The 14915-nt window shown below is 38.4% G+C and overlaps 1 protein-coding gene across 1 annotated transcript; it reads right to left on the bottom strand.

Moving 5' to 3' along the window:
* Positions 1 to 738: 738 nt before the first annotated feature.
* Positions 739 to 13677, bottom strand: ppl (periplakin). Its single transcript, XM_058768716.1, has 22 exons — positions 13442 to 13677; positions 10992 to 11091; positions 10327 to 10481; positions 10032 to 10152; positions 9824 to 9943; positions 9682 to 9723; positions 9407 to 9568; positions 9085 to 9192; positions 7934 to 8029; positions 7722 to 7844; positions 7471 to 7617; positions 7010 to 7161; positions 6827 to 6930; positions 6584 to 6741; positions 6203 to 6381; positions 5973 to 6111; positions 5693 to 5886; positions 4490 to 4640; positions 4315 to 4398; positions 4106 to 4222; positions 3896 to 3988; positions 739 to 3811 (listed from the first exon to the last, which is right to left on the bottom strand). Exons 1-22 carry the CDS (start codon positions 13489 to 13491, stop codon positions 1142 to 1144), a joined length of 5265 nt encoding a protein of 1754 aa, XP_058624699.1. The 5' UTR covers positions 13492 to 13677; the 3' UTR covers positions 739 to 1141.
* Between the last annotated feature and the right edge of the window lie 1238 nt (positions 13678 to 14915).

Below are 14915 nucleotides of genomic sequence, written 5' to 3'. Positions count from 1 at the left end.
AAATCCATTACATTTTCTATTGTGTTTTGGGCAGGGTTCTATTGTTTTTTTCTTCTTCAGCAGGTTGGATATGATGGAGAAAGGGAAAAGGAAGTGTCCTTGAAGCTTGGGAACAAATTTGAGATGCGATGTGCAGTGAAAAGTGAAAACAAAGAAAATATAATTTGTAAAACAATTTTAAAATATTTTATTTTGTCAAAATATGTAAAAATTAAAATAATGTAAAAAGTGTGAAATTATGTGTGAAAAATTTGCGAGAAAATGTTTGAAAAAAACTTTAGCTTAAAAACATTGGCCATTTTATTCCAAATATGTATAAAAATGTCATTTTCAATTATACTAAACACAATAATAATTTAAGATGTGATAGAATTGACACAGCATTTGATTGCATTTCATAAAGCTCACGTGAAATTACAAAATTGCAACTGTGGTCTGAATGCTTAATTGTAAATTTACTTTACTGCAGTTCAACAACTGCCCAGACTTTTTAGTTCCAAAATTTAAAATAAATTCATGCAAAAACTCTTTTTAAAATATAAATTGAATAATTGAGAGTCAATTTAAAGTCTACTTTACATATTTTTAGTCTTTTTGTGTGTGTGTATTGTTTGGGAATCATTTAAACCATTGATGAAATAGATGAAACAGGTATTGTTAACTAAAAGTGATTGCAAAGACAGCTTGAGCTTTTATTACTTCGTGATAAAGATGAAGGAAAAGAACACAGTACTCCGATTTATCCTCATTTCATTTTTTAATCTCAAATCAAACATGAAAGTAGAATTATCTGACACAAGTAAAAAGTGCATAAAGAGAGACAGATAGGGCCATAACTTAATCATTAAGGCACACATTTTATATGCATATATTAGATCAGATTACAGTAAAACTGAACTAGATTTCAGTAAAACATTCTCAAACATGTCTCGTCTGCTAATCTTCAATGAAGATTCATAGGTATAGTGATAGAAACATTAACCCAAATTCAGCACCATAACCAAAGGAACACCATCTTGCATTGATATAAGAATGCATTTAAAAATAAATACATACTGTATTGAGAAAGTGAATATAAAAAGAGATTTCAACTGCAATTTGGGAACACAAACAGCACGTTTACTTAAGCTCTATTTGATGCTTATTTGCCTGTGCCTGACAGCATGACACCGAACTCCTGGATGCTGATCTCTTTGTTCTGATATTGTTGCAGCTGACGGTTTGTGATGTTTCCAGCCCTCAGAGCGTCTTCAATGGAAAACTTCTTGCCCGATTTTCTGTCATGAAGAACGGAGGACTCGCCATTCGGACCCTTGACTGTGATCTCCTCCCAGTCGCATTCTTGACTCTGAAGGTTGACGAACATTTTCCAGTCGATCAGGCCGAGCTTGTAAGCCTCCTCAGGCCTCATCTCCTTCCCTGTGTCTGGATCGATGACGACAATCGAGCGGCGGAGGTGACTTTCTCGCTGCTCCCTCTTCACTCTCATTGCAGACAGACTCTTCTGAAGCTTTTCGATTTCTTCGTCTTTCTCGAGCCGGATGCGCTTAAGTTCAGTGAGTTCTCTTTGCAGGGAGTCCAATCTAATTTCCAGGTTCCTGCTGTTCTCCACCGTAGAAGTCTCAGTGATGTGTCTGGTTTCTTTTGTCGTGATCTCGATCTCGGCTTGAAGCTTCCTTATTTCGTTTTGCAGGCGCTGGTTCTCCTGCTGTAACCGGTTGCTTTCATCGCGAGTGTAGTCCAGTTCTTTGGATGATTTTGTATTGGTGAACTCCATCTCCGAAAGCTTTGAGTTTAGATTGACAATCTCTTGGTCCAGCTCACGACGTCGCTTTTCCTCTTCTTCAATGCTTTTCTTTAGCCTTATAATGTCCACCTCGGCTTCTGGGTCTCGCTCGACTTGAACTTTTTCGGTTCGCACAACTTTTTCACGCACTTCCGTCCTCTCGAGTATTTCCTGCTTTTGCAACAAGACATTATACTCCTTCTCCAAGAGCATACGCTTGTGCCTCTCCTCTTCAACCTGAAGACGTAGGATAGAGTGCTCTTTTTCTTGTTGCGGGTCCTGCTGGAGTACAACCTTTTGCTTTACTGTAACCTTTTCTCTGTTTTCCTTGTCCCTGATCTCCAGTTCATTGAGCCGCACTCTCAGCCTCTGGATTTCAAGCTCAGCTTCTCTGCGGGCTCTGCGTTCACGTTCCAGCTCCTCAAGCTGAATGTCCAATTCAGCCTTTTGATGCTGCAACCTGATCAGCTCTTCTTTCAGGATCTCTCTCTGTTTCTGCTCATTGTTGATGTTTTGAGTAAAGGTGTCACATTCAGACTTCAGGAGTGGATCCTGCTCCGTCTTCATTACTTCTTGCTGAACAAACTTCTCCCTCACCTGTGACAAGTCGATCTTCTTAATCCTGATCCTTTCTTCATTTGAGGCCCTTTCGTTTTCCAGGTCCAAACGTTTCCTCTGTTCCTCAGCCAGTTTACGCTTGAGACTCTCAATCTCCTCCTTGGTTTTAGGATCTTCTCTGTATTGCAGGACCTCATTTACAACCTCTTTGGTATGAATCTGAGGCTTAGTGTCTTTCCATCTTTGAATCTCCTCTTTGAGTTGGAGCATCTCCATCTCGAACTTCTCTATTTGGTGGGTTTTGTCCACAATTTCATTTCGGAGTTTCTCCAGTTCTCTTTCAGTTTCCGGGTCAGTCTTGTATTTGATGACTTCTTTGATGATCTCCTTGTATTCAATTTGCGGGCCTCTGTTTCTTAGCATTGTCAGTTCATCCCGGAAGGTCTTCAGCTGGAGCTCTGAATCTCTGCATCTTCTCTGCTGCTCCACCAGGTCAAGTCGAAGATTTGCCACCTCCGCTTCCGCCTTCGGATCAGGTCGAACAATCTCACGCACTTTCTCCTGAATGATGACCTTCGACTTCTCTTCCTCCAGGCTGGTAATCTTGCGATTAATGTCCGTTTTCTCTCTCAGCAAAGAGCTGCGCTTGGTTTTTTCATCTTCATATTGTCTTCTCAGGTTTTCTACCTCTCTCTCCAAAGCAATATCTTTCTCAACTTTCAGTACTTCATGGATGGAGATCCTTTCCTCAGCCATTGCCTTTTCCTTTTCAAGACGCCTTAGTTTATCCTGCAGGAATCGAAGCTCGTCTTCGAGTTCCTTTCGGCTGTCTATTTCTGTTTGTTTCCTGTCAAGCAATAGTCTGTACTCGCTCTCAAGTTGAGGGTCATTCTGAAGCTTAATCACTTCCTCCTCTCTGATGATTTCCTGCTCCCTGCTTTTCTCCTCTGCAAGAATAGTCACTTGCTTATGAATCTGAACGATTTCATTCTCTCTGACCATCTTCAGTCTCTTAAGTTCCTCTAGCTCTTCTCTCAGTCTCCTGAGGTCTTCCTCTTGTCCCCTGTCCCTCTCAATGCGGAGCACCTCTTTGACTGTATACTGCTGAGCTCCTTCTTTCATTTCGGTCTCAATCCCACGCAGCTTTACACGGAGGGTGTCCAATTCGCTCTCTAAGACACGAGTGGTCCTGCTTTCTTCTAAGAGCTTCTGCTGAACCCGGTGATATTCTTCATCAAGTTGAGGGTCATGCACCTTCTTGATGAGCTCTTTCTTGACGAGTGTATCCTGAGGTTTCTGGCCCTCCAGTAAATAGATGTCACTCTGGACACTCTGAATTTCTCTTTCCATTTGGTCTCTCCGCTGAATTTCCTCCTGAAGCTCTTTTCTGATTCTCCAGGGCTCTTCTCCTGGGGCTGATGATCTCACAGACTGGACATTTTGCTGGATTACTGTAACTTCTGGTTGCTGTAAAGAATATTGCAAAAATATTGAACGTGTTAAAACGCAAAGCAATGCTTATGCCATACTATGCTTGTTAATGTATTTTACCTGGTTAAGAAGGCTTTGAGCAAACTCTAGGTTCTGCAGCCTCTGCTTGTTCACAGCATTCGCTTCAGTGAATTTGGACTCAATTGCAGATTCCTTTAAAACACAACAATAATGTTTAAACTTTACCAGTCAGAAAAACTGTTGTTAAAAGGCCTTAAAAAGTACTAACTACTTGATCCAGGAAACGGTTTACTTGTTGAAAACATTCACCTCTCTCTTCACTTTCAAGGCAGGAGACTCAAGTCTGCTCCTTTTGTATGTCTGAGGTACCAAGCCATCTTCAAGGTCAAGGATGGATTTAAACCGCTCCGCTTCATTTTCGTAGTCCTGAAAGTCACAACACAAAGGAGTTCACATGGCTTTGCATAAACACGATAGTAGGATAATGCTCTGTAAGTAATACACTGTGGTTTTTGTACCTTGACTGCTTGCTGATAAAGCTGTGCATTTCTAGACACATTGTTCAGGTCTGATTCCTTTCTCGTGATGTCAGAGAGCAGATTCTGTACATTTCAAACATAGTTTTGGTGAATAAATGTAATTTGTAATATTATAATGCAATTATTGTAATGACAGAAGTGATTAAATTCTTACTCTTTGATTTTTCAGTTTGTCATCAATCTGTCTGATGTCATCAGTTTCACGTGGCTCATAGTTTGGCAATCGAGAAAGCCAGCTATTAAGGTTGTCATAGTCATTGTGGTAGTTGCCATAGGCGGTTTTGGCTTTTTGCAGACATTGTGATCTGAAAAGTGAAAACATTTGAAAGCAATTAAAGATGCTGATATTTTGTGATTAAATACACTTTCTGTAGGACCTATGCTTTAGAAATAAGAATGTATCTATATAAAATAAACAAGAATAGCACTTTACAATAAGGTTCAGTTCATTAACATTATGTACATTCGATTGCACAAGCATGAATGAACAATAGCAAATTTACAAATGAAAACAAATTAATAAATGCTGTTCTTGACACATAATGAAATATTAAAAAAAAATCAACCTTGCATGAAGTGCAAGCATAAACAGTAATAGTGAAATCAGTCCTAGTAAAGTGAAAGTGAAGTGACGTGTGGCCAAGTATGGTGACCCACACTCGGAATGTGTGCTCTGCATTTAACCCATCCAAGTGCACACACACACACAGTGAACACACACACACACACACACACACACACACACACACACACACACACACACACACACAGTGAACACACACACACACACACACACACACACACAGTGAACACACACACACACACACACAGCAGTGAACACACACACACACACACACACACACACACACAGCAGTGACACACACACACACACACACACACACACACACACACAGCAGTGAACACACACACACACACACACACAGCAGTGAACACACACACACACACACACACACAGCAGTGAACACACACACACACACACACACACACACAGCAGTGAACACACACACACACACACACACAGCAGTGAACACACACACAGCAGTGAACACACACACAGCAGTGAACACACACACACAGAGCAGTTTGGGGGTTCGGTGCCTTGTTCAAGGGTCAAGGGTCAGTGGTTATTCACTCCCCCAACTGACAATTCCTGCCGGACTTGAGACTCAAACCCATAACCTTCGGGTTTCAAGTCTGACTCTCTAACGACTGTGTAATAGAAATAATATAATCACAGCACAGAGTAAACTACATAAGATTAATCCGTGGAATTAAATTCTTAAGTCATTTTTAAGTACATTTCCATTTAAAATAACTTAAAATAATATGAACTCACCTTGATTCTACCTGTCTGTTCAGGTTGTCAAAGCGCTTGGTGAGTTTCTGAACATCAGCCTCTTGCCTCTCAATATCAGGGCAATGTTCTTGCACTTTGTTGGTCATATTGTTGCAGCTGGCCTTGGCATCTCTCAGGTTCTGCTCAGTCTCTGTGATAGTAGATCTTTTGCTCCTCAGCTCAGATGCAATATCCTGGAGACAGGAGAACGAGACATGAGTGCATGGTATACTTTTTAAAAAAAGTGGAGAAAAAAAGTGGCATGTATTACTAAACTTACCGCCAACTCACGCTGGGTCTTCTCCAGTGAGTTGGGGTCCGATGGGGCGACCTCCTCTCTTGCCATTTTGTTTTCATAAGAAGAAAGCAGAGTTTTGCCATTCTGCAGAGAATTCTCCAGCCGATAGGAGTTCTGCAGTCTACAAAAGTGCAATTTTTAGGCTCACAATTCAAGCTCTCAATTAACATGACATTCTTGATTTCCACTGTAAAAAAGAAAGTAATACTTACTTGTCATCAGCACATTTCAACAGCAAATCAACTTTATTGTATTTTTTGTTTGCCTCATCCACCTTGGAGAAGAGCTGTGGTGCACTTGCACATTTGGGAGAGGATCTGAGGAAACTCTCAGATTCCTGTACTTTTGCAGACTTTTCTGGCTCTATCTTACGAACAGCAGCAGAAATGTCCTGTGAAGAAGATACTGGATTAAGGTATAAGGTCAAAACATTAATTCCCACTGACAGTAATGCTTTTGTGCTTAAATTTCAAATTCTCATTCACTTTCAAACATTTAAATCTACCATTTTTTGATAGACACAATCAAATTTATGTGCAGTTTCTTATTTTTAACATGTTAAGAAAAATAAAAAAAAACACCAAACTTTGTACCTTTATGTCCTGTAGCCTGTCAGCGCTGTCTTGCACAGGACGTGTCTGCTCCAGTGGGGGGCGCACACGAGAGTAAATGGCCTTCTCCTGCTTATTAAGATCACCGACCACTTTATCCAGTCCTGCCATCAGTTGACGGCATTGCTGCTCTTGTTTATCTGAGGTTTGAGAAATGAATGAATTGAGTATTTTACTCTCTTTTGGAGAGCTCTGCATCTAAGTTTATCATAACATGAGACAAACCTTGACCTCCCGGACTCTCCTTCTTCAGCGCTGCCAGTCGTGTCTGTAGTGCAGATTTGCTGCTGCCTACTTTCTGTTTGATACCTTTGTGCTGGTTTATTAGACTGCAAAGATGTTTTCAGATTAGACTCATTTGTAAGTGTATACATTCTAAATTGCACATACAGATCAGGGAATACCCACTTATCAGCAACGCCCACAGCCTCAGGGTCGGTCGGTGGGATTATGAAGCACACTGCTGGAACACTCATGGTGCGGCCATTTGCGTCCTTCACGTCCCATTTTGCCCCATTGTTCCTGAGCAGGGTGTACCGTTCCCCTCGCAAAATTGAACCCTGTGTCATAAAAACGTGCAAAGTAAGCTCTGTTTCAACTTGATATTGCAGCACAAATTCTTAAAATAAATGTGAAATCCGTGCAAAATCCCCTGCACACGTCTCCAGAGGTTTATACGAGATGAATCGTTTGGGTGAAGGCCTTCTTAAGGATTTAAATACATTAGATGGGGGAATCCAAAACACGAGCGGAGACAGAGTGTAACGTTTTTCTGTGCTTACTCATGATAATAGCTGATGTTTCACTGACTGGTATTAGTGGAGCTCTAAGCCGCATGCATAAAGTGAGCGAGAGCTCAAACTCCATACCTCATTAGTCTCGTATTCACACAGAGCCTCGATAGGGAGCAGTTTCTCAGGAGTCTCCCTGCGGTACTTCAGAGGGAGCACCTGCAGGCTGCGCTTCTGAAGAGCTTTCAGCCGCTCGTCGTAATGGTCCATGGCCTTTGCCTGATCCTATCAATACAAACACAGACAGCCTTAGATAGCAAAGACACCTTTTAGTTCAGCAATTCAGTAAACATTTTGCAATAGGTGCCAAAGTAGAACCATGTATTTACATCCAGGTCAGCAATCAGGACCTCCATCTGGTACATGTCTTTAAACTCAGGGTTATACTTCTGGTTGATCTCAGTTTCCAGGCGCTTCAACAAATCGCTGGTGTCTCTTGCATCCTTGTGAAACTGGAAAAATAAAAAGAACGCAACTGAGCAAGTCTGACAGCAAACATAATGCAATATAGAATAGGAAATGATGCAAAATGCAAACTGACTTTGTGATAATCATCCATGTTCTTGAGGTGGTTCTCTTCACAGATAAGCAGGTTGAGGTATTCCTTCCAATCCGCATGTACGGCATCCATGTGTGCCTAAAAACAAGACAATCATGATGCCACTGTGATATTAAATGTAGGCATTAGTGTTGTCAAACGATTAATCGCATCCAAAATAAAAGTTTTTGTTTACATAATTTATGTGTGTGTGTGTGTGCTGTGTATATTTACTGTGTGTGTATATATATATATATAAATAAATAAATACACACACATACAGTATATATTTTGAAAATATGTTCATGTATTTACACATATATATTATACATATTATATTCATATAATTTATATTATATATAAATATATTTAATATATAAACATAACATTTTTCTGAAATATATACATGCATTTGTGTGTATTTATATATACATAATAAATATACACAGTATACACACAAACACGATTTAATCACACGATTAATCGTTTGACAGCACTAGCGCAAATGTATGTATGCATTTATATAGAAAGGGACTTTTGAGAATTCCTTTAATGACCATTCACTGATTATATTCAATTTAAATGTTTTTTTCTTATTAGTTATGTGCACTGAATGCAGTGTATCGTTACATAATGTGTGCTAGCCTGATAGTGCTTTGTCTTTATTGGATTTTTCTACAAGTTAAAATTCTGCAAGATTACCCCAAACAATAACATACATTAAACAGTACAATAAAATACCCAGCAATGAAATAATATCATAATAAATGTATTTAAAAATAAATAAAATCGACTGGCAAAAAGTCTAGTCTACACATTATCCAAATGGGACATCATAACTTATCAATTGTTTTTAAGAAGCCTGTGGTTGAGAATCTACATATCAATTATGGTGGTTATTTTAAAGTATGAAGCAGATTATTGTGCTTAAAATAGATGATATATATGGCATATGCTGTTTGGCTTAGCTATGCTCAGAGAAAATGTGAAAACTGATATCAGATCAAAGTTTTTTGGTGCTGTAATTACTGCATACTACTCTGCAGTGCAGCACAGTTATGCACGGTAAAAAAAGACATCCCATGATGCCTGTGGCAACCACCACTGCGAGTTTTTGACTGTAAATGTTTTTTTAGCAAATGACTTGTAATTACCCCAATGACATTTTTTCCAGGATGGTTCTGCTCAATAAGTTCCTCTCCATCTTCATTCAGCTGGGTGATGCTTTTCTCCTTAGCCTCCAGACACTTGCCAATAAAGTTCTGATGAAGTTTTCAAGTACAAAGCAGCATGTTAAACATATACAGATTCATTGTTTGCATTTCAATACTATAATCATATCATATGTAGGAGGTTTGAATCATGAAAGCATATTTAAAATGTAACATCAATACAAGTTATAATCCACAGTTTTAGTACAATCTAGAATTACGACTCATTTATGCATGACCTATCATTAAAGAGCTGTTTGTTTACCTCGTACTGCCTCTTTCGGGCAGGGTAGTCCAGGTTGTTGTCACTCCAGTCATAAGCGGTTCGCTCGTCAGCTTGCTGTTCCATCCAGTAGAGCTCGCTGGTGCAGCGCTGCATGTAGTCCCTCAGACCGAGCAGGTTTTTCTGACGTGCGGAGGAGCTCGCCTGAGACAGACATGGTAAAATCCAGTGTTTTGAGAAATGAGAATTGACAACTAGCTATTACAACTTCAGTGCATATCTAGGTTGAAAATTAAAAGTAGAACATGAAGTCTCACCAGTAGTTTGCTGTACTTCGCCTGCTGGCCATCCAGACCGTCCTGTTATGCAAGTAAACAGATGAGTCACAGATATCATTCGCATGACTGTTCAAAAGAGTCAACTATACTTCTTTTAGTCAGAACTGCATTTAAAAAGTACCCGGTCTCCAGTGATGTACGGAGCCAGTGCCTCGACTTCACTGTGAAAAATATTGTGCTCCTCCACTTCATTCTCGACGATCAGGAGATCTTGTCCGTATCCTTTGTTGTTCACATTTGCCTGCATCAGAACACATTTGGACATGAATCGATTGCATTTGAAACCGTACATTCAAAAGAAAGATAGGGAGGTATATTTAGATACACACCAGTTTCTCATCAACTATCTTTCCCCAGTTGACGGTGGGAACCTGCTCTGATCGTGTGATGTGGTAAATGCGATCATGTTCCTCGCGGAGCTTCATCACACGCACTCGCAGCTGTCTCATACTTTTCCATTGAGGAGGAAAAAAAATGAGTCATCCACAATCCCAGCAAAATTCACAGAAAAAAAAAACCATTCACACCATAGAATTCTGCTTCCATGGCATAAAGCATGAGATGCTATTGGATATTTCAGTTTAAAGGTGGCTATGTAGACAGAGTTATAATGTTAGTACTCACTCCTTCTCAATCATTTCAGCTTGAGGGTGCTGCAAACGAGAGGCTTGGGCTGCATCGTCATCCAGACTATTTAGCAGCTCCAGTGAGTTTAGGATCCTCTTGTTGGTGTCCTCCTGGTACAGGGGCTGCTTGCCCTCATTGATCTTCCTGATATCCTAGAAACATCAATGAGCAACACAATTAAGGATAGTTATGTATCAATAGTTAAAGAGATGGTTCACTCAACATGTCGTTCCAAACCTGTATGACTTTTTTTCATCTATCAAAAGAAGATATTTAGAAAAATATGCATATTTCTATTTAATAATATATTTGAAATTAGTGTTGTATATACAGTATATGTGTGTACATGTCTGTATGTGTATATATTATACAGACATGTACACACATATACATACATACACAGACACAACATATATTTGATGTGCAAAAACACAACAAAATTACTAAAAATGTAAATGGAAAAAAAAGCTAATTCAAAATACTATAATACTAAAAATGATACTAAATAACACTGGTATACACTTTCTTCTATTTGACCCCAAATAACCCTAATCTGGCATCTTTGAAGGGGTATCGACATGCTTATTGGTGGGAAGACAGGAAGCGTGACTAACTCTCTGGTTTTGATTTGTAATCCACAGAAAGAGTCGCTCTGTACTCACTCTGTTGAGATTCTGTTCGGTCTCAGTGATGTTCTTCTCCACCTTGTCTGCATTCTTCTGCAACTTGTCAATCAGGGTTGCCAAATCAGTGTCAGGCGGTCTGAGGTGAAATAACAGAAAGTTTTTTTTATAGGAGCAGTTTGAGTAAGCCAGATATACACATTTAAGTCTGCATTTTCCCCAAAATACTGCTGTAAATGTAGTAGGTTTGTTATGTTGTATCTCTGGACCTAGGACAGAACACCTCACTTCACTTGGCTGTCAAGCTCTGAAAATAAATACAGGACTTGAAACACTTTCATTCCACATCATCTGGCACAAATTTCAGATCTGTTAGTAAGAAGAACCATGGTGCTAACAAAAAAAAAAAAAAAGTTCTCTTAGCTGAGCCTAATTGAAAAAAAAATAAAAATGCAGAAATGCTGTTTAACATTACAGCAGTCTTGCATAGTTTTTAGTGCATTCTGCGAATTCTAGAAAAATGCCATTTGACAGTGCATGGCAGACATGACTAAACTTGATCAGAAACAAATTACACACTATGGGTCGTATTTGCCTCAAGGACAAGGCATGTTGTTTTAACATCCAACAGTATGAATCATTAGTAATGAAGTTCATGGCAGTTAAAAATATCTCACACGGACTAAAATGATAATCCTGTCCTGTCAGGAAATACAACACAGTTTTGTGTTCACTGTGAAACTGAGTTATGAGTGAGATATGTTAATGAGGCTGATAATTACAACAAGAAGGTGGCTTTAATGAGGGCGTTAGAAACTCAAACAGGTCTAACAAGTTTACTAATGTGTCACTACACATGCAAGGAAGATTTTTAATGTCGTCTAATCTGAATGAATCTGCATGTGAAACCCATCAAAATGAGAGGCAAAACACAGCTGAACTGTTAAAGCATGAGATTATGTAACCAATGTTGCTGTTGTAATTTATTTAATCAAAAACAACTATTAAAGCAGCATGACATACAAAAACAAAGCTGCAATTTTATATTTGTAAAATTGGCAGATTTATGTAACACAGATGATGGGACAAGCAGCAACATTTGAACTGCTGTCTAAAAACAATTATTTAATCCGATTTGAGATGAAAATCTAGGTGTGGCAAGTAATTATTTGATGCTCGCTTCCCTTCCCTAGAGGCGTTCCCATATCCAAAATATACAAATGCAAAAACAAAATAAGAAATGTGGGCGTCTTAAGCACAGTATTAACTAGCCTAAGGTTTTGTCCTTTTTAGCCCACTGCAAACAAACTGCCCATATCTCAGTATGACATGCCTTGTTTCTGTCAAAAGCTGACAGACAAGTCACAAAACTTGGCACATTTGACACTGAGTGACCCATTGTGTGTAGCGCAGTCAAACAACACCCAAAGATGACCTAAACCGAAAACTATGCGTTTAGAAAAACCTCTTTTTGGTACATCTGTAACCAATAAAATAATTTTGACTCAAACTGAAACCATACTCCTAGAGTAAAATCCTTCATAGCTGCAGTGAACGACGCTGCATTGCTTTCACATTATTAGTGTCCGATATTGAATCCTGCTGGAACGAAGCTCGAGGCCAGACACATCTCTCAATTCATCAGAAGTTCATGCTTGTTTGAACTTGAACTTGTCACTTTGATTACATTTCTCTCCTTAACCAATCAGCTTTCTTTAAAGATTCCCTACACATTTTGACAGCCTGTTCTAATTCATATGTAACTTGAGAACTACATACAATAGGAACAATAAAATGTCTATTACTGTAAATTAATAATAAAAAAATACTGCTGCACATTCCTGTAATATGCATTTCACAGTTGCATGACTCAACTCTGCTCAGTACAGAATAACCAACAAGTACTGTGGTCTTTGACAAACTAGTTTACACAGTCCTGTCAGTCTCATCTTGGACTGTCTTGCCTGAACTTCTCAAATGGAGTGTGTCAGAACTAAAAGATCTGTTTGAAGGTTATCTAGTTGTTTATCACAAAGGGTCTAGATATAGTCAATGCAATCATTCAACACATACACTCCCTCACTATAAACATGTGTCTTAAGTAGACTGCAGTTGGAACCAGACATAAAAATTTAATTTTAATAGTTTTGTCACTCGCACAATTAAAAAAGTTTTTAAAAGTGAGCTGAGACAACCCAGACGAGTTGCAGAGAGACCACCCAAGTCAAGCAATATGTATCTCAGAGAAAGGTTATCCAACCTGTTACGGCGCCACACCCTTACTACAGTAACCTGAAGTCAAGCAAGTAGAAAACCGATTTAGCAGAAAGATATTTTAAAATACGGGTTAACTTGTACAACGCGGTTAGTGTACTACAATCCAAACGACAATGAAACGCAACCCAGTTAAAACACCCAATGACACCCAATTTAAAGAGCTCAGCGCAACAAAACAATGCAAAGCGAGAATGTATCGGGTCACCACCGACCTTTTATCATTGATGGCCACGCTGCTCTTTCCGGTCTTCTTTCTGAACATGATGACAGCAGCGGAGTTTCTGCTAAGATGGCACAGTTAGGATCCCACTTTGCTGTCTGTCTGTCGTTTAACTACCTGACGCTTCTCCCAGGACAGGTACACCTCACATACAACGCCCACAATGAACGAAACAGCCACTACCCTCCCAACAACACGAGCTCTCGCTGTCCGACGAGCTTAACCGTGCTTTTAACATCAAGCCCATTTAAAAGTACGGGCTGGTGTCCACCCCTTTCTGAGAGACATACCTGTAGCCTATCCAAACAGAGGCGTCGTCCCTTTTTCTTCTGTACAAGTTTCGTGGGATAGATTCAACAGGCTACAGTCAGAGCAAACTTTTACTCAACATTGGACTGTTTCATACACAAAAGTAAACAACAACAGCAGCAGCTGCGTTTTTACTGTGATTATTTGTACATTGACTGTAGCCATGGCCAGTGTGTACAAGGCTCAGTCCACATTTACAATATACTTTGGCGTCTCATGACTTTTCAAGTGGCATTAGAAGTACAAAATGTTTGAGACCTAATGAGTATGCTTCATAAACGATTATCTAACATAAACATATATTAAATTTTTTAAACAAATTTGAACATAATTTATAACGTATTAAAAATTAAAATTTCGTTAAATTATTTGACAGGAAAAAATGATCAAACCTTCTTTAATTTATAGGATATAATAATAATAATAATAATTATTATTATTAATTTAATCTATTTAATTTTGATGATCAAACATTCTCACATTTTTTGGAAATATAAGTTTGTCAGAAACTACACACCAGCATTTGATACATAACTTAAGCTTTGTGCAACCATATATATATATATATATATATATTAGTGCTGTCAAATGATTAATCGTGATTAATCGCATCCAAAATAAGTTTTTGTTTACACACACATAGTGTATATTTTGAAAATATTTACGTTTATACATTTATATATTCATATTCTTATATTTTATATAAATATTTTGAATATATAAACATAACATATTTTTCTTAATTATATATACATGCATGTGTTTGTATTTATATATACATAATAAATATACACAGTACACATACACATATTATGTAAACAAAAATGTTTATTTTGGATGTGATTAATCGTGATTAATCATTTGACAGCACTTTTTTTCCCTCATCAATGGAAAAGTATGAGACACATATATATATATATATATATATATATATATATATTCATTTTGATGTTTATTTAACATTTAGCTTGAAAATTGCAAAATGCCAATCCAGCAATTTTATTTATAATGACTATTGCTTTTTCATGTAAACAAAACGAACATATGCAGCATAGTACAAAAGTAGCATGTCTTATTTATTGATGTCTTTTTTTAGGCATAATGCTCTGGATTGACATAAGTCATTCTTCTCTCATGTTGGTGTCAGCTCAACAGAG

Source organism: Onychostoma macrolepis, chromosome 03, assembly GCF_012432095.1.
Source record: "Onychostoma macrolepis isolate SWU-2019 chromosome 03, ASM1243209v1, whole genome shotgun sequence".
NCBI classification, from domain to species: Eukaryota; Metazoa; Chordata; class Actinopteri; order Cypriniformes; family Cyprinidae; genus Onychostoma; species Onychostoma macrolepis.
The sequence above is the reverse complement of the archived record's forward strand: the minus strand, read 5'-3'. Positions and strand labels throughout refer to the sequence as shown.

Coding starts and splice junctions, on each gene's coding strand:
- ppl (XM_058768716.1), bottom strand. CDS start 13,491: ATGTTCAGAAAGAAGACCGGAAAGAGCAGCGTGGCCATCAATGATAAA. Junction 9,944..10,031: donor AGATAGTTGATGAGAAACTG/GTGTGTATCTAA, acceptor GTTCTGATGCAG/GCAAATGTGAACAACAAAGG. Junction 9,724..9,823: donor CGTACATCACTGGAGACCGG/GTACTTTTTAAA, acceptor CTTGCATAACAG/GACGGTCTGGATGGCCAGCA.